Here is a 24,378-nt window from a genome sequence, read left to right as displayed (position 1 = left end):
AACACTGACTGTCTAGCACCTTGGGACGTCCTCCCGACATGAAAGGCGCTATACAAATGTAATTTTGTTGTTGTTGTTAGGTCATTGCGAGCTATACGTAACATAATCCTTGCATTTGAAATAACATCTCAAATCGCTTCACAGAATATATTGTATATTCGATTGACTGTATATTTTGTGGGCAAAACACAACAGACAATTGTGGTCAGCAGTGGCCCTCAAACAATTGTGGATTGAGTAAAAAAAACATTTTGAGGGATTATTAATTTTGGAAAGCAATCTGTCAATCGACGAACAACTGAGTTCCTACTTACCGCTACGTAAACAGAAGTACATGGAATAAGGTTTCACTTCGCCCAGGAATCAAACCTGGATCCTCTCGTTTATGAGGCGATCGCACTAAGCACTACACTATGAGGCTCCACACCACCCCCAGGTTCCTCTCTATGTCACACACTATCCTGGCTTGGAATTATTGGTAGAATTATTTCCACTTGACTCCTGTTAACCCTGCAAGCCAAAGCCGTAATGGGCAGGGTTGGTGGTCCCAGCTGGACAAGCAGCGGGAAGCTTGCCAGATATTGCTTTTGATGGCAAGCTATCTTTGGTTTTAGCTGGTTAAACTCTAGCATTTACCCCAATGCAATCTATGGAGTCCTCAAGGCTTGGTTCTTGTCAACCTGTACCAAATACTCTCCAGAATTAGGTAAAAGCAGGGAGACAGTGCACATTCCATACACAGGGAAATTTCCATGTGTTGGTGACGTACATGTGTGGAACTCTCAGTTGGTTTTTAAACATAGTGATGGATTTCTGGGTGTCAAATACCTGGCTGACAAAAAATAATAGACTGACCTGTACACATATCAGCATCTTTGCTTTATTATCATGGGGTCAACTCACTAAATCTCCCTATTTAACATTGTGGGAGCACCATTGCCATAAGCAGCAGTTTCAAGAAAAGGTCCCATGATCACCACCTTCTCAGAGCAATCAGAGATGGTCAATAAATGTTGGTTCTGCCAGAGTTACCCACATTCTTCAGATGGGACGTTAAACCGAGGTCCCATGTTCAGGTAGATATCAAAGATCCTATGGCACTATTTGAAAATAGAAGGGAGTTTATTATTATCCAACTGGCTGGCCCATTCGCCCACAAAATATATAGTCAATTCACTTTACAGTGTGTCCTGCGAAGCACCTTGACAACTATCAATTACATGATAAGGCACTATATCAAATGTAAGGATTACTATTATCCTAAGAATGAGTAAAAAAATTGGACTAAAACTTGCAATCATTTAAGCATTAATGGTGTTCATTTACGTAAGTCAGTCGGCAGCATCCTGGTAAGTCAATTCTTCGTCCACAGAGTAGATTGCCGACATCGTTGACAATACTGAAGCAAAGTAACTTTTGTATTGTAAAGTGTAGGTTGGAGAGCAACTTTTAATTTTGTTTTAAATTCTTTTCCAGTATTCAACTACCAAAGAGGGGTAAGATTCACGCTGTCATGTGGAGATTAATTGGGCCGAACAACCTGTTTCTGTTCCATGTCATTCTCCCCAGTCAAAATACTTTTTTAAACATTTGGCCTTGGGCTTATTAATAAATAGTTAATTTTTGAAGTCACTTTTAAAGCTCTTAAAGTAACGTGAGCTGCACTTCTTGCACATAATGTCCCTACCCGGCATACAGGAAGTGATATCATTGAGAAGCTCCCTGTGTTTTAGCACGCATGCACACAGGAAATGACATCTGTGGCAACGGTGACTACCTGGATGGTGGCCCATTTTTATTTAACAAAGGAAGACAACTAACCATACTTCTGATTAGAGTGGGTTCAAAACACATCTGGATTAACGAGGGAGTACTGTAATAAGGGTTGTTCTGCAAAACAACATGAAAAAGTGATACGACCACATATTGAATTCTTTGAAACATCGAATTCAATTTGCTTCACGGCCAGATGAATCCTCAAAGGTCTCCTGTCATCCTATCCGCCGCTCCTATTGCCAATATAAATTTGTTTGCCAACAAATGTGGCCACTGCACTTTGCAGTAATTGTCTGCGAGGCAATTTGAGATATTTCCTCGATAATAAGGTGCTCCGAAAATGCAAGCTCTCCTCCTTCAAAAAAGGCAGGATTTATCAAAATGTATGGTGAACCAGAGATATTATGGCACGATAGAAAGCAGCAGCAGCAATGTTAGTCTACCCCGACTCAAGGCTAGGGGTCGAATTTAAATATATGCAAACGCCCAAAGCTTTTTGTTCTGGAGGAGAATGAGATGCTGGAGGCAGGGCTAATGATAAGAACCCAGGCAACTGTTTCATTGTTTGGAAAAAAACAAGTGTATAAAGGTTCTTGTCATTTCCTAGGCAGAATCCACATGACATTATTTTTGGCTGCTTTTTTTTTGGTAGCTCGTCCTAAAAAATGTTGGGGCTGCCCTACCGCATTTCTCGATTTGTATTACAGTAACTGATACTCTGTACTGTTCTCCCAGGAGAAAGATTTAGGAAACTAAGAGCCATAGAGGAACAAAGGAATCCAGGGGTTCAGTTTCACAAGTCTGTTTAAATAGCAGTTCAAAAGACTCCATGAAGAATACAAAAAGAATCCTTGGCTTACCGTCCAGAGGTATAGAGTACAAAAGTAGGACATAATGGTACCAGAATGATACCAGGGATGAGGGACTTCAGTTATGTGGAGAGAGTAGAGAGGCTGGGATTACTTTCCTTAGAACAGAGAAGGTTGAGGGAAAATTTAATAGAGGTGTTCAAAATTATGAGGGGTTTTGATGGAATAGTTAGGGAGAAATGTTTCATCTGGCGGGTGAGTCAGTAACCAGAGGGCATAGATTTAAAATTATTGGCAAAAGAACCAGAGGGGAGACGAGGAGAATTTTTTCTACCCAGAGAGTTGGTGCGAATGCACTGCCTGAAAGAAAGTGAAATACCTCTCTCCGAAAGCCGCTGAAACCCTGGTCCATGCCTTTGTCACCTTTCAGCTGGACTATTCAAACACCCTCCTCGCCGGTCTCCCCTCCACTACCATCCATAAAATTCAGTTTTATTCAAAACTCTGCCGCCCATATTCTCACCCGCACCAAACTCCATTCCCCGATCACCCCAGTCCTTGTCAGACTGCACTGGCTGCCTGTCCCAGACAAGATCTACTTCAAGATCCTCACCCTTGTCTTCAAATCCCTCCACTCCTCTGTACGCCCCCTACCTCTCTGACCTCCTCTCTCCTCAAAACAGTGCCCGTTGCCTTTGTTCCTCCGGGTCTGGCCTCCTCCTCGTCCCCCGAGTCCTCCGCTTCACCCTCAGCGGCCGTGCCTTTAGCCACTATGTCCCGAGGCTCTGGAACTCCCTTCCTCACTCCCTTCATCTCGCTCCCTCTATTCCTATTTTCAGGTCTTTGCTGAAGACCTTTCTTTTCGACTGCGCCTTTGGTCACCTTCTCCCCCTCTCCCTGGTTCGGCCTCAGGATCCATTACTGTGAAGCACTCTGAGAAGCCGTCGGGCGTAGAGGGAGCTATATAAATCCAAATTGTTCTTGTTGTTGGTGGAAGCCGATTCGATAATAGCTTTCAAAAGGGAATTGGATAGGTACTTAAAAAGGAAAAACATGCAAGGCTAGAGGTAAGAGCGAGGGAGTGGGACGAGTTGGTAGCTCTTTCAAAGAGGCACAAAAAAGAGGCACAGCAGACAACTGGTGAGTAAGCTGCCCCACTTTTCCTTATATTTTTTGGGGGGCTCAGCCGGGTGTTGACATGGGCGGAAACCCCTTCACCATGCTTACGTGTATCCAAACCAAACCAAGAATTCCATGCACCCCACCTACACCTTTCGCCCACAAAATACACCCTTTACAATATGCTCTGTGAAGCAGTTTGAGATGGCTCAATGATGTGATAAGGCTCTATATCAAATGCTAGGATTATTATTACACATGGAAATGTGTCTGGAATAGAACATGCAACTCTCCCTGAAACGAAACACCAAATCCAGGAATATTGGATGCCGGTTGGCAAGAGCCGAGGGTTGGAGACCCCAGACTGTACACTTGGCGTGCTGTAGCCAACTGTTGTGGCAAGCTTTCCTGCTGCTTGACCAGCTAGGACCACTTTACCCATTGGGACCTCGGCTTTCAGGGTTAACAGTAGGGGAGCCGAATGAAATGAATGCATGTTCCCCATTGTTCCTTTAATGAAGGTTAGTACCTTGCTGGGGGTGTGAGGGGAGATCGAATGGCTCGTCCTCTCGTGCCTCGCCCTCGACTGGATTCCTCTGAACCATTCAGATACGACAGCTCTCTTAACTGCTCCTGACGGATTTCATCATTGTAGTCCTTCACAAAGAGAAAACAATGTTCAATTTCCACCAACCAATTTCACTCAGACTGACATATCTCTCTGAAGGATAGTGTTCTTTTCAAAGAAAAACCCTTTCAACAGCACATTTTCTGTATTATTGGCAACAGAGAAGTGTACGTGCATGTGTGTGTATGCGTGTGTATGGATGGCAGATATCAAATAACTAATGTTCTGTCTCACACACACACAAGGAAACAATTGTTGAGGTTTGTTTGAAAGCTGTGTCAAGGCTAATGTGCAATGTGTAAATTTGTAAATACAACACAATGGTCGAAGGGAGAGAATATCTTTTGCTGTTAAGTGAGAGGAATTGGATAATTTGTGCTTACAATGGAAAATTTCCACACATTATAAATGGTAACCAGCTCACACAACAAAACTCTGCCACCTGCATCCTCACACACACCAAATGGCATAGTCTGGTGCTGAGCTTGAGAGAAAATGGAAAGTAGGAATGTAGGCATGGTCAAAGAGGATAGACTTCAGGCGCGATTTGAAAACGGGCAAAGAGGGGACAAGGCGGAGGGATTGGGCAGGGGATTTCATCCAGAGGTAACATATCTTCCAACATTTAGGCACAGCTGTTTTGAAGCCTGTCCCATCTGCTTCGGGACTCACCAGTGTATTAATTATCGACAAAACGCAAAATACTGCAGTTGTTGGAAATCTGAAACAAAAACAGAAGTCGCTGGGAACTCTCGGCACGTTGACACGAAAGTGAGTCAACGTTTCAGGTCCACGACCCTTCATCAGAACAAAGGGTCATGGACCCGAAATGTTGACTCACTTTCCTTTCTCTATAGATGCTGCCTGACCTGCCGAATGTTCTCAGCAACTTCTGCTTTTGTTATCAATTATCGACAGAGGCTTTTTTAGATTGCACGTATTAATTAGCATAGTAGCAAAATTGATGCTAATTGACACATCCCTCATCATTATTTCAAACCCTCCCCCTTTTTTCAGTAAGAACAACCCATATATAATAATATACCACAAAGTGAATTTACTGTATTTTTTGTGGGCAAAACTCGGCAGCCAATTGGCCAGCAGTGTCCCACAGTGGATTGAAGTGAACAATTTATTATTACTATTTTTTTTGAAGGAATTATTACCCCTGGAAAAACGGTGCATCAATAAATTTACAACTGGGTTCCTACTTACTGCAAGGCAAACAGAGGCGTGTGGAGTAAGGAATCTTGCCCAACATTTCGCCCAGGTCTCTCACTTGTGAGGCGAGTGCTCCAGCCACTGAGCTATAGGATTCCATTATAATCAACAGCCCGATATGGGCCGCAGTCTAACTGTTTGCAGATCACAAAACCCTTTGTTATCAGATATAAAAAATGTTGCACATTGTAGTACAGAGCAAAACACACAAATATAAATTTATTACACCTGTGTGCTGCCTTCAAGTGAAATCTCGCAACCATGTGTGCATTATGGTACTATATCCTGGCAAAAGTTTAACTATCGTATTGAGCCTTGTTGGGATCACTTCCTACATGTAAGCGCAGCAATTTGCACTTCATTATTTCGCAGACTCTTCAATCATTCATTCATTGGTGGTATTCAATCTAAACAAAAAACAGACTTGACCAAAACATATTTAATATTTATACAAAATTGATTTAGACGTCCAAATCGATTGCAGTCTCTTGGTAATGCCTGGTAGGAAATTGGCTCAATCCAATGCATTGCACATTCAGGAAATGTTTTTTTTAATCTTACGTCAGAAATCCTACACAAGGGAGATCTGACAAATTGAGGGAAGTATGTCTGCAATTATCTGGATTGGTACAGAGCAAAGTAACAAATGGAACCCATTCAATTCTATATATCTCTGTAACACTATCAGATAAGCCTGAGATCTCTCAAGGTCTTAGCCTTAAAACCACAGTCTTAAAATTTAATACTACATATTTTGTTTGCGAAATACCTTAAACTCAAGTCTTAATTTGGAAACTAGTTACTTTTTAAGAACTGCGGAAAAACAGCTTCTAAACTACGACTGAGGGTAACAAATATTTATGACAAAAATCATTTTGGAGCCTTAGATCACGAGAGCTGTTGGGCTCTTGCTGGGAGCCTTAGATAATCCTAATAATAATAATAATATCCCTTGCTTTTGATATAGCACCTTAATGTTGTTGAGATGTCTCGATGCACTTCACAGAATATATTGTAAAGTGGATTGACTGTATATTTTGTGGGCGAAATGTGATAGGCAATTATGCACGGCAGTGTCCCACAAACAGTCGTGGATTAAGAGCCCCAATTTTTTTTTGAGGAATTATTACGCTCGGAAAGCCAATCGATTTACAACCGTGTTTCTACTTACTGCTAGATAAAGAAAGGCTTATGGAGTAAGGAAACTTGCATAAGGTTTCACCCCGCCCGGAAATCAAACGTAGGTCAGCTCGCTTGCGAGGCAAGCACTCTAACCATTATACGGGACTGCTCGAGACTATAATTTTTGCATTTGATAGGGCCTTATTACGTAGACATGTCCAAAATCACTTCACAGGATATACTGTACAGAATAGTGACTGTATTTGGAGGTGAATGTGGCAGTCAATTTGCACTTTGTGGACCATAAATTATGGGGTATGGAAAAAAGACAGGGAAAGGATAATAATAATAATAATAATAATCCTTGCATTTGATATAGCGTCTATCACGTCGTCGAGATGTCTCAAAAGTGCTTCACACGATATGCTATAAAGTGGATTGACTGTGTATTATTCAAAATATATTTTACATTTTTTTCAAAGAGCTACAATAATCCAACAATAACAACAACTTGCAACAACCGAGAAGCCATCCTCCATGCCGGATGACTTCTCGGAGCACTTAAACATCGGTAAACATCAGGGCAAGGGTTCAGGGTGTGAAGGGCAATTTTAGGATAGCCACCAGGATGCATTACATTACACAGAGAACAGTGAACAGCTGCAAGGAATTTCTATAACAGGAAGCCGGCAAGGCTGACACACTGAAAGATGAGAGACGTGAGCCAAAGTGCCTACTTCATTAAACCTGTGGAGTCCTGCAACATATTGGTTAGAGCACTCGCCTCACAAGCGAGAGGACCCAGGTGTGATTCCCAGGCAGGGCGAAACCTTAGGCAAGTTTCCTTACTGTGTTTACCTAACAGTAATTAGGAATCCAGTTGTGAGTTGATTGGCGGATTGTTCTGCAGGATAATAATCCCTTCAAAAAGTTGTTTTGAACACGGCACCCAATTGCACACAGCAGTGTCTCACAGACAGTCGTTGATTGATTGACCAAATTATTATGATTATTATTGTTTTTTGAAGGGATTATTACCCTGGAAAAGTGGTCCGCCAATCAACTAAAGGGTTCCTACTTACTCCTAGGTAAACACAAGCGTGTGGCTTAAGGAAACTTGACTACTGTTTCGTTCTGCCTGGGAATCAAACTGAGTTCCTCTCGCTTTTGAGACGAGTGCTCTAACCACTAAGCTACAGGACTCCACAAGAGTCAACAGTAACTAGCTTGTGCAGTTAGGTCAGCTCATTTAACTGGATACTTTATAAATAACCAGAGCAGAAGGCAATTGATATAGAGTGGACATTGTTTCCGCCAATCTTCAACAAGCGAGCCAAAGTCACCTCAAAATCAATGGCAATCTTCTTCTCCAATACATCAAAGCCCCGATAAACAGAATTCATTCAACAGCCAAATCTGATTTGACATTATAGAAACTCCTACTGCTGCACTGTCTTGTCATCTCTCTGCATAACGCAGAAAGATTAATGGGTCAATCTCTTCACATAGCTGCCACCTGATTTTCAGTACTTTAAACAGGCTTAACCGTGAACAGCGAGAGAGAAAAATGCTTATTTTCTACATTGGAGGATTTTTAAAAAATTACTGCAATGTTGTAAAAGAGAGCGAGAGACTCTTTAAGGGCTTTGCTGGGCAGAAAGACTTTATTACAGCTTTCGTCAATTTCCTGCCACTTCTGGACCACTTCCTACCAGCGCCTTGGGACGTCCTCCCGATGTGAAAGGTGCTATACAAATGTAATTTGTTGTTGTTGCTTGGGTTTCCACTTCACAGGAAACTGGAAACAGGAATAAGTCATTCAGCCCCTCATCGCTGTTCCACCATTCTATTAGCTCATGGCTAATCTATACCTCAACTCCACTTACCCGCCTTTGATCCATATCCCTTGATAGTCTTACCTAACAAAAATCTATCGATCTCAGTCTGGAAAATTTTAATTATTCCAGCATCCACTGTCTTTTGGGGGAGAGAGTTCCAGATTTCGAAAACCCTTTGTGTGAATCCCTTGATCATTTTAAACACCTCAATCAGATCATCCCAACCAATAATCGCGAGATGCAAACTCCCCGAAGTTATTTACGTGTAAAGCATTCCGAGTCCACTTGCTTTGCTACATCAGATAAACCCTGTAGCAGAGAGACTGAAACCATCTGCAGTTCACATCTCAATCCACGACTGTTTGTGGGCCACTGCTGTGCGCAATTCGGTGTTGCGTTTCGCCCACAAAATATACAGTCACTTTACTAGTATACTCTGTGAAGCATTTTGAGACGTCTCGAAGACGTGATAAAGCTCTGTATCAAATGCAAGGATTATTATTGTTATTTATTATTAGCCCTCAACCTTCTAAACAAGTGAATATGTACCTTCGGTCGCCACCCCTATCTCCTTTCTGGCTCGGCTTGAAGCCATGCTGTTGTTAAGTGCTCTGAGAAATTACCCGCAGGAAGGGTGTTATACAAGTATAAGTTGTTGCTGTTGTTATAAAGAAGCAGTGTCACGTGGACAATACTTGACAATGGGAACTGTAAGAATTCTTCATCTCTTGCCGCGATGTTCAATCCCTGGAATTCACCATCTGATCTTATCTGGAGTGAAATGTTCAGTGTAGCAGTCAGCTGAACGTATAAACATTTCCGAAGTGCTCTCCCTGTCTGACAAAGCTTAGTGAACAGTATTAGCTCAAAGTATTTACCACGACAAGCTCTAAACAGCTCATCCTCTCAGTTCACTGCTGATAAGGTGCAGTATTGATCCTAATTACTTGCAATGGAAAACAAATCTTCCAATCCAAGCCTGACCTCTGAGCAACTATGCTCAAATAGTCACTGTTGCTGTTGTGAGCGCCAGATACACATATTGATCATTAAATATGTTGCCTATTTAGTCTGTATTTAAGCATCAATTATTCTCATTTCCATTGCTCAGCACAATGTAAGTGTTCGACCCAAACGATGAATGTTATCTTTTAGAACCCAAAGTGTCAGTGAGCCTGACACCAAGCCGGGGGGAGGGAAGAGGTAAGTGTAAGCATAGTCGTAAAGGAAGTTCTTCAGTTGTGATCTAAAAGCGGGGAAGCAAGTGGGAGAATGTCCTGCTTATCAGGAAAACAGCCGTATAAATAGAGCCTCTGCGCTCGCAAATCGCCTCAAGAGGTACAGTAAAGTGGGTCTCACGCACACTGAACTCCATGTACATCAGACCGACCTGTTTAACCTCGGCTTCACCCCATCAACCCAGTCAGAGCAACTTATATTGGATTCCCTGTACAAGGTGATTTCAATTCTTTTTATTCTGGCATTGAGGTATTGTTACACTGCCTGGAATTGTGATGAGCGCTTTACAACTCAGGGCTCATCCACACGTTGTAGAAGTGTTTTACTCGTAAGTCATTTGTTACATAACGGATTCAACCTGATAATACAGTTTTTGTCCTTTTATTGAAACTAGGGGTTCTGATCCAGATATAACAAATCTTTAAAAGCTAGTCTTTACAGTTCTGCTGTGTAGCTTTGTTAAACCGAAAGAACCCAAAGGAGAGATGGTGTGCGTTTGACAATGTAGGTTTACTCAGGGAAATCGATTAACATTGCACCAAAGCATGCAAAGCTTTCTAGCACACGGAGCAAGCATTATGCTGTTCAGAACTGTTCCTACAGTCCGAGTCAGGAACAAGTGAATGTGTCTATTGTACAGAGATCTCTACAGGAGTAGTGAGTCCTTAATAATTGCTTAATAAGAAAACCAAGAGTGCGTCATGCCAACCAGTAAGATCTCCATTCCGACACAATCTATTTTTGGAAGCAGCATTTCTGTGGATCTGCATAAATCATACGATTGGTTTGGATTAAGAAGGTCCTTCAATGCATTCTATCTCATTCTTCCAGACTATCCACCCTACTGGAGTCCTGTAGCTCAGTGGTTAGAGCACTCGCTTTGCAGGTGAGAGACCTGAGTTCAACTCCAGGCAGGGCGAAACCTTGGGCAAGTTTCCTTACTCCACACGCCTAATAATAATCCCTCCAAAAAACCAAAAACAATAATTAAATTGGTCATTTTCAATCTACGACTGTTTGTGGGACATTGCTGTGCGCAATTGGCTGCCGCGTTCGCCCACAAATATACAGTCAATTCACTTTACAGTGTGTTCTGTGAAGCGCTTTGGGACGTCCTCCTGACGTGAAAAGCGCTATATCAAATGCAAGGATTATTATTATTATTATTACTGCTTTCCCATCACAGCATCAGGCTGCTTCTACCTTTCATGCCAACCTATTCCTGTAGTTAATTACCCTCTGTATAAAGGAATACTTCCTGATGTTTTGCCCTTTACAGCTCTAAGAGTATTGTTCTTTTTTTTGCTTCAATCCCATTGAAAATGTTATATTAATCTGTAAGGTCACCTCTGAGATATCTCCTTGCCTATATTTTTAGGGTCATCTGTCTGATCCATGTGGAAACCTATCACCATGCTTAGAGTTCCATGCCTCCCATCTGTACATGGAAATTCCTGATATATTTATTGGAATGGAATGCGCACTCTCTCCATGAGACGCACACTGACGCACAGACGCACACCTACCTAATTGTGGAGAGTATTAAGGGCAGGATGATGGGTTTGGGGAATCCCAGAGTGTGCGTTGGGGGTATTCCTGGAGTCTAATCAGCTAAAACCGATACTGATAAAAATGACCCTTTGGGACTGATGCCCCTTGAGTTTTCTAATCACTACGCTCAATGTCTTTGAGCCATGCAGAACTATGATTCTGCACTTGGGTACCTCATGTGAGATAGCTGGCCTAACTGTTGTTCATGGCTCATTCCTCTAACAATGAGTGTGTGTAATCTACTATCAGTTGCAAGAAGATGTTTCCACTTGAGTTCCTTACTAAGCCTAACACCATTGCATATTAGACTCCATAACTATTTCTGGAAAGTGGATAAGTTAGAAAAACTTTTTTCAAAGTAAAACTCCTCTGACTTAAGATAACTGTTTCTTGGTCCTCTCTCTCCCTCTCTTTCTCTCTATCTCTTTTCCTTTTCAATCACCGGGGCAGGTATTCTTCTCACTCAGCTTCTGTTAATCCTGCAAGCCAAAGCATTAATGGGAAGAGAGCTTTTAGTTGGAAAGCTTGCCAGAGAGTAATCTCAATGGGGAGAGAGTGCACATTCTATACCAGACAACGAAAAATATCCATGTTTATGTGAAACTCTCAGTAGTAGACCTGTGTTTAAATGCATTATTGCATTGAGTACTGGAACAGCAGAATGACTGTCAGCGCTCCATCCTTGGCCCTCTTCTTTTTCTCATCTTAATGCTCCCGCTTGGGGATGTCATCCGCAGACATGGGGTAAACTTCCACATGCATGCGGATGACACACAAATCTACTTCGCCTCCTCCAGTACCAACTCCAGGTCCACCGATGTTCTATCAGACATCAGGGCCTGGATGAGTGCAAACTTCCTGCAGCCGAATGTGGACTAAACAGACTCCACTCTCCATACTACTGCAGATCTGAACTCCTCAAACCCCCTGGGTTCTCCCTCAGAATCACCAAACCAGTGAGCAATCTAGGCAACCGGTTCGACTCGCAGCTGTCTTTCCTCCCCCACATTCAGTCCCTGACCAGGACCACTTTCCTCCCACTCCGCCACATTGCCCACCTCCAACTGCAACTTACACCAAATGCAGCTGAAACCCTCGGGTATGCGCTTATCACCTCCCGCCTGGATTACTCCAACGCACTCCTCAACGGTCTCCACAGTTCCACCATTCACAAGATCTAGCTCATTCAGAACTCTGCCGCCCACATACTGACCCAGACGAAGCTCCGTACCCACATCTCACCAGTTCTGGCCCAGGCTCCACTGGCTCCCCATCACCGAATGGATCGACTTCAAGATCCTCACACTCGTGTTCGAATCCATTCCCTCCCTGGCACCTCCCCCACCTCGCCGACCTCCTCACTCCCCAATCCACCACCCGGTCTCTGCTCGACTGGCACCAGCCTCCTGCTCGTCCCTCGTGCTTTCTGGTCCACCACTGGAAATCACACGTTCAGCAACTACGCTTCAAAACTCTCGCCCACAAATGTACGGTCAATTCACTTTACAGTATATTCTGTGAAGCGTTTTGAGACATCTAGAGGATGTGAAAAGCGCTATATCAAATGCAAGGATTATTATTATTATTATTAGCACCCTCCCTGAATCCCTCCGCCTTGCTCCCTCTTTCCCCTTTTTCATGTCCCGCCTGAAAACCTTCCTTTTCGACCATGCTTACATTCACCTCTCCTCCCCCCGGCTCGGAGACAGGCTCCGCTACTGTTAAGCGCTCTGAGACGCTATCCTGCGTGGAGAGCGCTATATGAGTGCAAATTGTCGTCGTTGTTGTAGTGGTCTTGACATATTCTACTCCATGTTTTACGACAGAAGCAGTCAGCTCATTGATTTAGATAGGAATAAATACAGAGCTGGGAGCACATGGCTGAGGAAGATAGCAATTGTTTTATGGAGATGCCCTTAACACCATGTTGTCAGAGTTCTTCAGACTATTCCTTTGTATTAAGTCCATGCAGAATATTTCATGAGCAATTCATATTTTGTAGGGCAAACAAATAAAAGGTTAACACTGCGGAAACCTAAGGATGCTTAATATATATATATATATATACTTGAATGGACCAGTGCGCTAGTAATTCTTAGTTATACCACAAAATCACAAGAGAGGTTAGGAATATACAACAACAACAACAACAACAAGATTCCATTTATAAAGCGCCTTTCACGTCAGGAGGACGTCCCAAGGCGCTGCACAGTTGGGTCATGACCGAGCAGGGGGGAAATGGTCAGGGTGAGGGAAGGGAGGGAGCAAGGAAGGGGGAAATGGTCAGGGTGAGGGGAGGGAAGGGAGGGAGCGAGGACGGGGAAGAGAGTCGAGAGGGAGCTGAAGGCACGGTCAAAGAGAAAGGTTTTGAGACCGGCCTTGAAGGAGGAGAGGGAGGAAGCGGCGAAGGCACTGGGGGATGGAGTTCCAGAGCCTGGGGGCTGAGAGGCTGAAGGCCCGACCACCGATGGTAGGGCGGTTGGGGCGGGGGATGTGGAGCAGACCAGAGCCAGAGGAACGGAGGGTACGGGCAGGTAGGTAGGGGGATAGTAGGTTGGAGAGGTAGGAGGGAGCAAGGCCGTGTAGGTGAGGATGAGGATCTTGAAATATACAATAAAGAGGAGACCTTCCAGCTGATCGAGCTTGTCCCTCCAGTTTATGATAATAATCTTTACATTTGATATAGTGCCTTTTATGTCAGGAGGATCTTCAAAAGCTCTTCGCAGGACATATTGTGAAGTGTAGTGAGCGTATATTTGTGGGTGAAACGCAGTAACCAATTTCCACGCAGCAATGAAGAACAACAAGCAGCCATAAAGTGAATGACCAATTTTATAAGAACGTGACAAAGTTTTCAAATCCATTTTCTCATGTTTTTGACACACTCCTCAAGTCCTTTAGAGTCCCAAGCGAGAAGACCTGGGTTTGATTCCCAGGCAGGGCGAAACCTTAAGCAAGTTTCCTTACTTCACACGCCTCTGTTTATTCAGTAGTAAGTAGGAACCTGGTTGTTAGTCGATTAGCAGATCGCTTTCCGGGGGTAATAATCCCTCCCAAATAAAAGTTGTCACTCAATCCACAACTGTTTGTGGGACCCTGCCCCCCAACTGGTTGCCGTGTTTGCCCACAAAATATCCAAACAATTCACTTTTGCCTTCCAAAAGGATTAAGCAGTACCTCAGATTTTTCAATACAGTTTGCACATATAATGTCTTTGTTACTTGATTAAATAATAAACCCTCCAAAAAACAAACAAATAATAAATTGGTCATTTTCAATCCACGACTGTTTGTGGGACACTGCTGTGCGCAATTGGCTGCTGCGTTTTGCCCACAAATATACGGTCAATTCACTTTACAGCATATTCTGTGAAGCGCTTTGAGACGTCGAGAAGACGTGAAAAGTGCTATATCAAATGCAAGGATTATTATTATTATATTCCGTGAAGCTCTTTGAGACGTCTCAATGATGTGATAAGGCCATATATCAAATGCAAGGATTATTATATTCTTACTTCCAAATTTTCTTTTCCCTTTAATCTCACTTTTTATCATCCAAATTGTGTTTGCCTCTACAGCCTCCAGGGGCAGCACATTTCATATTTTTATAATTCAGGGTCTGAAATATTATTTTCCGATCTCACTTCTAACCTCCCTAGTCCTAATCTGAAGATGATGTCCTCCTTGTTTTGGATCCCGAGGGATGAGTCTCATGTGACTAGCTTGTCAATTCATTATTTTAAACGATGAAGAAGGCCCTTCTGCCCATTTGATCTCGCTTCTTTCGGGACGCAATTTCACCATTGTATTATCAACCACCCTTTAGTGAGTTAGTTCAGCATCTTGCCCTCTGCCACCCTTGCTGATATCCCCATCCAACTATTGATTATCCTCCATGTAAATACTACCTGATGCCTGACCCGAACTTGTCCTTCGCAACCCTGAACCTGTGCCTTCTTGTCCTTGGAGTCCTGTAGCTCAGTGGTTAGAGCACTCGCTTTGCAAGCGAGAAACCTGAATTCAATTCCAGGCAGGGCGAAACCTTGGGCAAGTTTCCTTACTCCACACAGAGCCTAATAATAATCCCTCCAAAACCAAAAACAATAATAAATTGGTCATTTTCAATCCACGACTGTTTGTGGGTCATTGCTGTGCGCAATTGGCTGCCGCGTTCGCCCACAAATATACAGTCAATTCACTTTACAGTATATTCTGTGAAGCGCTTTGGGACGTCCTCCCGACGTGAAAAGCGCTATATCAAATGCAAGGATTATTATTATTATTATTGTTGGTGGATCATAAAGTATTTCATTTCTTTATTCCATCTTCACAGAACATAGCACAGTTTTCAAGTCTGAAAGGCGTAGTCCCTCACAATGGCAAGCTACACAGCTTTTTGCTGTGCTCAATTGGCTGCCGCGTTCGCCCACAAATATACAGTCAATTCACTTTACAGTGTTTCTGTGAAGCGCTTTGGGATGTCCTCCCCACGTGAAAAACGCTATATCAAATGCAAGGATTATTATTATACAGTTCAGGTTGGTTAAACTCCAGCAGTACCCAAACACACACTCTAAGGTCCCCAAGGTTTGGCTCATGCTGATCTGTGCCTAATCCTCTCCAGAATTGCATAAGTAGGAGGTATCCCTCCAGGATGAGAGTGCACATTCTATTCCAGACATGAAAATTTTCCTGTGTATGTGGTGCACATATGAACACAAGCCCCATGTCGGTACTTGCAACCCGTATTGTTTCTGCTGACACATCGGTGCAATGCTAGGAGTGTGCTGCATTGACGGAGGTGCTGTCCTTTGGGTGAGACGATAAATCAAGGTCCTGTATGTCTGTCTGTCTAGGTGGACATAAAGATCTCATGGCACAATTCAAAAAAAGAAGGGAGGTTTCTCCTGGTGCCCTGGTCAACAATCCCTCAAATAAAATTGGTTACTCACTCAATGGCTGTTTGTAGGACATTGATATGCACAAATTACCTGCTGTTTTCACAGTTGAATCATTTAACAGTATAATCTGTGAAGCACTATAAAAAGTCTTGACAATGTGATAAGGTGCTATATCAAATGCAAAGATTATAATAGTCAACAACTGAACATTGTGAACCATGTTTATCAGTGGTGTAATAATTAACACCAGTGGCAATTAATCAATCATTTTTCATCCCATAAATACGCAGGCAATTCACTTTACAATATATTTTGTGAAGATGCCTTGAAGACATGATAAGGGGCTATACTAAATGCAAGTATTATTGTTATTTATGGAATAGGTTTATTGTGGACAGCACTTCAGATTTTCAGGTCATTTCCCAATGTTGAGATGATGGTTAGACAACTGTTTCAGAGTTACTGATGGAAATAATAAAGCTTAAATCAAAGCTACATTTTCAATGATGCCATGAAATGATCGGGAGTTGGAAGTGAGGAGAAGGGTGTCTATCACATGCAACTTTTTCTTTATCTCTTGGTTCTAGGCTTTCCCGAATAAATAGGTAACAAAAAGATTATTTCTGCTCAATCGGCAAGTGATACACTGTGTAGTTAACTGAATGTCACAGTGATGAACAATGTAGGTGGACAGCAAGAGTTAATATACTAAGGTTACGCTTGTACAGTACATCTCATTTTATACATGACATGACTACTTAATTTTTCATTCCATTTCCTAAATCTAATAGCACGGTATAGATTGAGCATTTAAGCTTTCAAATACGCATCAGTAAAACGAAAACCTTGATGTAAGTAATTGAGAACATTTTTGCTGCTGCACTAGACTTTAAAGATTTAAAGTAGCTTTTGTGGTTAGATCTGCATCTTTCTTCAACATCCCCGAGTTAAAACTCAGAGTATTAAGGTGGTATTTAGCATTTGGTTCAGACTTCTCAGGGATTAGTGTCTTAAGATATTTCCTAGGGTTGTCAGACAGGTCAATGCTAGTGATTCAGAAAATGAATTAAGGCCAGAGGATTGGAAAGTAAATTGTGACGAGCAAGTTTAGGATAAATTTACAATAACCGAAACAGGTTACTGCAAAGGGAAGGATTCAAGCCAGCACCTGGGACTTATTTATTACTACTACAACAACTTGCATTTATATAGTGCCCCTCATGCAGGGTAGAGACCCAGAGTGCCAAGCAACAAGTTGATATTAATAATAATAATACTTGCATTTGATATAACGCCTTATCATGTCGTTGAGACATCTCAAAGCGCTTCACAGAATATATTATAAAGTGGATTGTCTGTGTATTTTGTGGGCGATTGGTAGACAGTAGTGTGGGTATCGATAATACTCTTTGCATTTAATATCGTGCATCTACTTTGGGAGCAGATCTCAAAATGCTTTGCAAGATTTACTGTAAAGTATTGTGACTGTAGGCAAATGTGGCAGCCAATTTGCGCACAGCAATTTCCCACAAATAGCCATGAAGTTTAATGAACAATTTCATTCAGGGGATTGCTGGCCAGCACACTGGGAGAAACTCCCTTCTATTTTGAGAAGGGCCAGGGGATCTTTAACATCCATTTGGACAGGCAGATGGGACCTCAGTTTAATGATTCATCTAAAAATGTCACCTCCAAAAATACAGGGAACTCCCAATACAACAATGGCGTGTCAACCTAGACGATTTCACCTCAAAGTCTCGACGTGGGACTTGAACCCACAACCTTCATTTTCAGAGGTGAGAGTATTACCGACTGAGTCAGGCTGACAGTTAAGTTTTATTTTAGAAAGCTGAGATCAAATAGCCAAAGGCCAGCATTTATATGCCTCTGAAAAAATGGTTTCCGAACTGGAAATGCAATCAATTGTTGCTGACATTTTCAGATCTTTTGCAATACATGACAGAATTACAAGAGAGGTTCAAATGAAAAAGGTATGTTGGTATATTTGATCTCCAGAATACATATTCTACCATCCTTCCATTAATGCATAAAACTAAGGCTTAAATGAATCCATCATTCTCATGTCTACCACACTTCCTAGTACCTTATTCCACCCGGAAAGCGATGGGGTTAATAATCCCTCTTGTCGATATTACGCAATGGAAACACTTTCCCCTTTTGACATTTAACAAGGTATACCATATCCATTTACCGAGTGAAATTTCCTAAACAGCATATCTGCCCAACAATGAACCTTGGCTCAAATGTGGAAGAACACTCATACTGCAGCATTGTGGCAAAACTAATTCCCACAACCAGACATCCTTACAATCTCTCTGAGAAAGATTGCTAGGTTATTGCTGTTTTACAGCATGGCTCCATGCCCACTAGGAAATGAGTTGAAGCTGCCCATACTCATTTAACGCACAACTGTTACAGCCAACTGATTAACAATTTGAGCTGTGTCAGAGAAGTGAAAGGCTGTGTCCCAACATATTCTACTGCCCATATACCCTATACCCCAGCCCATCTCACCTCAATGTTGTGTAACATGGTTAGATGATTGGATCTATCTAAAGCTATTTGCTTTATGGCTGTTTGTGGGACCTTGCTATATGCCAACTGGCTGCTGACAAACACACAGTTACAACATACTTCACAGCGATTATCTGTGAAGCTCTTTGAGATGTTTCACGGTTACAAGTGCTGTATCAAATATAATAATAATAATCCTTGTATCTGATGATGTAGTGCTTTATCACGTCATTGAGACGTCTCAAAGCGCTTCACAGAATATACTGTAAAGTGAATTGACTGTGTATTTTGTGGGCCAAACACAGCAGCCAATTGTGCACAGCAGTGTCCCACAAACAGTAGTAGATTGAGTGACCCAATTTTTTTTTGGAGGGACTATTACCCCGAAAAGCGATCCACCAAGCGACTAACAACCAGGTTCCTATTTACTGCTAGGTAAACGGAGCCGTGTGGAGTAAAGTGAACGTAAGGTTTCACCCCACCCAGAAATCAAACCCATGTCCTTTCGCTTGCGAAGCGAGTGCTCTAACCATTACTCTACAGTCTGCACAAATACAAGGATCCAGAGGTTCTGGCATGAGGACAAACACTTGTGAGACGCTTAACTCAATTAGTGGGTGAATCACTATCTTAAAGGGGGGGGGGGGGGCAGCGTAAGAAGTGTATAACAAATAGCGGCACAATGGCTTTGCCTGGAGGTGTAGAAGTCAGAACAAAACAGACATACGGTAGAATAATAAAATCCATTTGAGTAAAAATTCCCAAGTCACAATTGCCCTTGTGAAATCCAATTCTTCTAAAAATCGGCCCCCTCCACCATCTAAACAAGCCATCATTTCCTATCACTGCTGCACTTCAGCTGCCAGTTAGCATATTTTATTACTAGTCCTGCAGTTTTACATGTCCCCAGTGGACATCATACTCACATCTAATAGAATTGCCAAGTGCAAGGGAAAGACGACCTGAGTAGCCCTTTTTTTTTAAACTAACTTCAACAAGGTTTTGTTTTTCAGCTCGACCACTGAATGTGGTGTGAGTGGTTACACAAGGTCTTCTGCAAGTGCAGGTAGACAGTGGAAGCTGCTCTCGACTGGAAACAAACCAATGAATGCTAAACACTCGCCCAATCTATTTGACTGCGACACAACATCTTCTGTGGGGTCATTTTCCAACTGGTTCTAGATTTACTCTATTAACTTACGATACAGAGAATCCGGAATTCGGCAAATTCCTAAATACACACTTAAATTTGAAGGTATTTTTCCTGTAAGAACCACAGAAAACTAGCATCAAAGTTAGGACTGGAATCAACAATTTACCAAATTCTGCTTCTTCTAAAAACGCTACATAAACAAAGTCAGTCTAGATGCAAGGGGGGGGGGATTTGTGTTTTGTAGATGCAGGGGAGATTTGTCCCCCATAGTTTTCTTGGTTTATGGTTTGACTCACTGTAGAGGTGGTGGATTTTTTAAAAAAAGTTGGAGACTGGACAGATGGATCTAGTCAGAGACTGGCCAAATAGACTGAATTGGAGAATGGCCAGGTAGACCTAGTTGGAGACCAGGTGGACTCAGTTGAAGGCTAGCCAGATAGACCACAGAGTTCCTGTCTAAGTCCTGTACAATACTATGGAGGGCAAAATGCTGAGACACTGTGTTAATAAGCTCAATGGTGCCACAGGCAGCCTTTAGATCCAATTAAGTTAAGGTGACGGGATGACGGGGTGATGGGGCATGAGATCAGACATCAACTGAGACAGATGAGCAGAATTTCTGACCATATGACAATGTGATAATATCACTTGTGAAAATTATCACATTTAATGTCGCATTTCAGAACAACAGGGCAGAAATGCTATTATAGAAATGCTGGTATACACTCGTGCAACCACTTGTGCAAAGGGCAATTCAAGAAAAATTCTCAGGTCTGTTGAACTGAACGCTGACTGACTGAGGTTTCACGTGATTTCAGTCAGTGTGAAATAGTACAAGAGATGGATTATTCATAACCTCCAAAAGTACAAATCTCTCAATTTTAATTGAGCCGTTTTTCGATATCTCCTCAGATGCTGGCCAATCCTTTAGTCTAACGTATTGTGAATTGTGAATGTGTTCGACTGCAGGAATTACAGTCCCGTGGACAGATACTTTTGTCTGTTCTGACAGAGCTCCACCTAGCAGCCCAGTTGAGTTTGATCCCTGTGAGTTTGATTAGCAGATCAATCACCACTTGCTTGAATTCAGATCTGTAGTTTCAGTTTCGAGGGAAGATAAAAGTACCCAAGATACTTTATTACCACACCGTGATGTAGTTTAGGAGATCTTGGTTTGGATTTCCTTTTGGCAAGCAAGCAACTTTCACCCACATAATGCACACTTAATTCACTTTGCAGTATATTCTATCAAGCATTTTGAGACTTCACAACAATGTGATATGGCGCTATATCAAATACAAGGATTATTATTATGTGTAAATGCTTTTAAGAAGAATTATATGTGAACCAAACAGCTAAAATTGGGTAAAATAGCTTTGCCACAGTATGTTGGGTTGGCTCAGCAGATTTACTAGCTGTCTCACAACTCTTCAATTCTGAAATTCAAGAAATAATAATCCTTGCATTTGATGTAGTGGCTTATCACAATGCAAGATGTCTCAAAGAACTTCACAGGATGTACTGTAAAGCACTATGAGTGTGTGTCTTTTGTGGATGGATGCGGTAACAAATTTGCGCACAACAATATCTCACAAACAGGGGACACAAGTGCAGTTTATACCGGTACAGTACACATTTATGGGTGTCTTGTGGACAAACCTATCATTTCCTGGGTGGCCAAGTTTCCTTACTCCACACGCCTTTGTTTACCTATCAGTAAGTAGGAACCTGGTTGTTAGTCAAATGGCGGATCGTTTATCAGGGGATAATAATCCCTTTTTAAAAAAAATTGATCACTCAATCCACGACTGCTTGTGGACACTGCTGTGTACAATTGGCTGCTGCATTTCGCCTACAAATATATACAGTCAATTCATTTTACATTCTGTGAATATATTCTGTGAAGCGCTTTGAGACGCTATATCAATGTATTATTATTATAATAACTCCGTTAAGGAGTAAATGCACCTGGATGCCTTAGATCATGTGCTTAGCCCACAATGAGCATGTGCCACTCTCAACGAGTGACAATTTGCAGTGCTTCAGACCGAAGGTTGCAGAATTGTGTTTGTTAACTATTCTGGGCAACGAGACCTTTCAGCTTGAACAAGGCGAAAAACAAAGCAACTCATCAGTTTGCAAGTAGCGTTCATGCGTTTATCCCTCCATCTCTGATCATTCATTGTTTCCTCGTTTGTCACGTACTCTACTGTGGCCTTGATGTAGTATTCTCTGTACCCCAGTGACCCGCTTCTGACCTGACAAGTTTCCTTACTCCACACACCTCTGTTTACCTAGCAATTGACTACCGTGTTTTGCCCACAAAACACACAGTCAATCCACTTTACAATATATTCTGTGAAGAGTTTTGAGATGTCTCGATGATGTGAAGGCCCTATATCAAATGCAAGTATTATACATTATTATAAAAAATATTTTATAATATGTTCTTATAAATGTGCGATTTTAAAATAAAAAATAGCCCCTAAAAGGAAAATGTTTGAAGAAAACATATTTAACAAACTTTGTATTTTTACTCACAAATTTTCTCATCCAATTTACTCCCTTCCTTTGAAGGTATTTGCCTTTTCTTTAGCTTTAAAACCATTTCGTCTTAAAATTTAAGCTTGTGCAGAATTTATATTCCATCTTAATTCAGGAGCCAGTATTTTCTGTTAAAAATAGCTGGATTCCAAATTGGGATTGAATTTTAAAATTTTCCACAATTCCACAGGATTTTACATTTAGGCAAAATCCTCGTCTTTAAGGCTAAGATTTCAGGCATGAAACATGTCTGTCCTTTGGATGAGATGTCAAACCAAGGTCCCATCTGCCTGTCCAGGTGTCTGTTAAAGATCCCATGACACGATTTGAAAAGAGAAGGGAGATTCTCCCGCTATTGTGGCCAACATTTCCCCCAAAAAAAGTTTGTGGGACATTGCTGGGCGTAACTGACAGCTGGATTTTACCCACAAAATACACAATCAATCCACTTTACAGTATAACCTGTGAAGCACTTTCAGAATTCTCAAGCGACCTGATATTGCTCTATATCAAGGATTTATTATTATTATTTTGAAGAACTACATGTTCCTGACCTTCCTGTCTGTGGGCTCTGGGTGATGATCAGGAGCTACCTTGGCTAGGAAGGGCAATTTGAGGCCAGGCCATACTGGACTCGCTTTAAAGAAAATACTTTCAGAGAATAACACTCCTTATGTTTGATGCAGCACATTACACATTGGGAGGATATCCCAAAGCTCCTCATGGGGATCAAGGGTTCTATTGCAACACTGGAACACAAGGATGATGGCAGGGTGGGTAAAAAGACTGAATCTATCTGGGTCGAAGTGAGAAATAAGAAAGACAACAAGGATATGTTGGAATGGAAAAGCAAAGGGACTTGGGGGTTAATGTAAACAAATCTTCAAAGGTGGGAAGGTAGGTAGACAAAGCTGTTAAAAAAGCTAATGGAATCTTAAGTTTTATAAATAGGGGTGCAGAATACAAAATCAAAGAGAAAATGCTAAACTTACATAAATCGTTAGTTAGACCGCAGGTAGAATATTGTGTCCAGTGTTGGTCACCCCAACTTTAGGAAAGATATCAAGGCGATAGAGGGAGAGCAGAGAAGAATTGCTCGAATTATACCGGGGATGAGTGGTTTGGCCTACGAGCTGAACCTGGAGGAACTGGGACTTCTTTCACTGGAACAAAGGTTGAGGGGTGACCTGATAGAGCAATCCTCTCAGTCCTGCTTAACTGCCACCCCCTCCCCGTATTCCCATAGCTGACTGTTTTTAAGGTATTTGTTTAGTGCTATCTTGAAGGCCAATATAGATTTTTTCTCAAACAAAGGGCCTCCACATACTAATTACTCTGTGTGTGAATACATTTCTCCTAACCTCCCTATTTGCTCATTTACTAACCATCTTAAATTGATGCCTCGAGTTATTGACTCAGTGAGGAAATAAGTTCACCTATTGACTCTATCAAAACCCCTGTAATATTAAGTATATCCTGTGAAGCGCTAAGGGACGTCCTTGTGACATGAAAGGCACGATACCAAATGCAAGGATTATTATTATTTGCACTGATTACATTGCAATATCCTCACTCAGGCTTTGCACAGAGCAATGTGTGCTCTACTCATAAATAGCACCAATTTAATCTTATTGAGCCTGTAAGTGTACATTGCAAACAAATTATAGATCGTAGGTTGTGGGTAGAATGCTTCTCTCTTGTGATGTTATCTGAATTTTAGAGTAAATTGCAGCCTTATTGCACACTATTTGCCATCCGTAATTCAATAGGTCAATTGCGTCTGTTTCTCTACTGTATTGGAGTCAGCTGTGCTGGGTTTGAAAGTAATACCAACGACTTGCATTTATTCAATGTAATGTTCCAGCTTGTACTTTCGGCTATAAAATACACTTTACAATATATTCTGTGAAGCACTTTGAGATGTCTCAATAACGTGATAAGGC

General features: G+C 41.9%; 1 protein-coding gene across 1 annotated transcript in view; it reads right to left on the bottom strand.

Moving 5' to 3' along the window:
- The window catches only part of LOC103179019 (KH domain containing, RNA binding, signal transduction associated 2), a 99,840-nt gene that overhangs the window by 63,363 nt on the left and 12,099 nt on the right, over positions 1-24,378 (bottom strand). Inside the window, exon 3 of the mRNA XM_042332753.1 lies at positions 4,234-4,361. Coding sequence (XP_042188687.1) covers positions 4,234-4,361 — 128 coding nt within the window. The remainder of the gene's footprint in view (positions 1-4,233; positions 4,362-24,378) is intronic.

This window comes from Callorhinchus milii, unplaced genomic scaffold (genome assembly GCF_018977255.1).
Source record: "Callorhinchus milii isolate IMCB2004 unplaced genomic scaffold, IMCB_Cmil_1.0 Scaffold3, whole genome shotgun sequence".
Lineage (NCBI taxonomy): Eukaryota > Metazoa > Chordata > Chondrichthyes > Chimaeriformes > Callorhinchidae > Callorhinchus > Callorhinchus milii.
The sequence above is the reverse complement of the archived record's forward strand: the minus strand, read 5'-3'. Positions and strand labels throughout refer to the sequence as shown.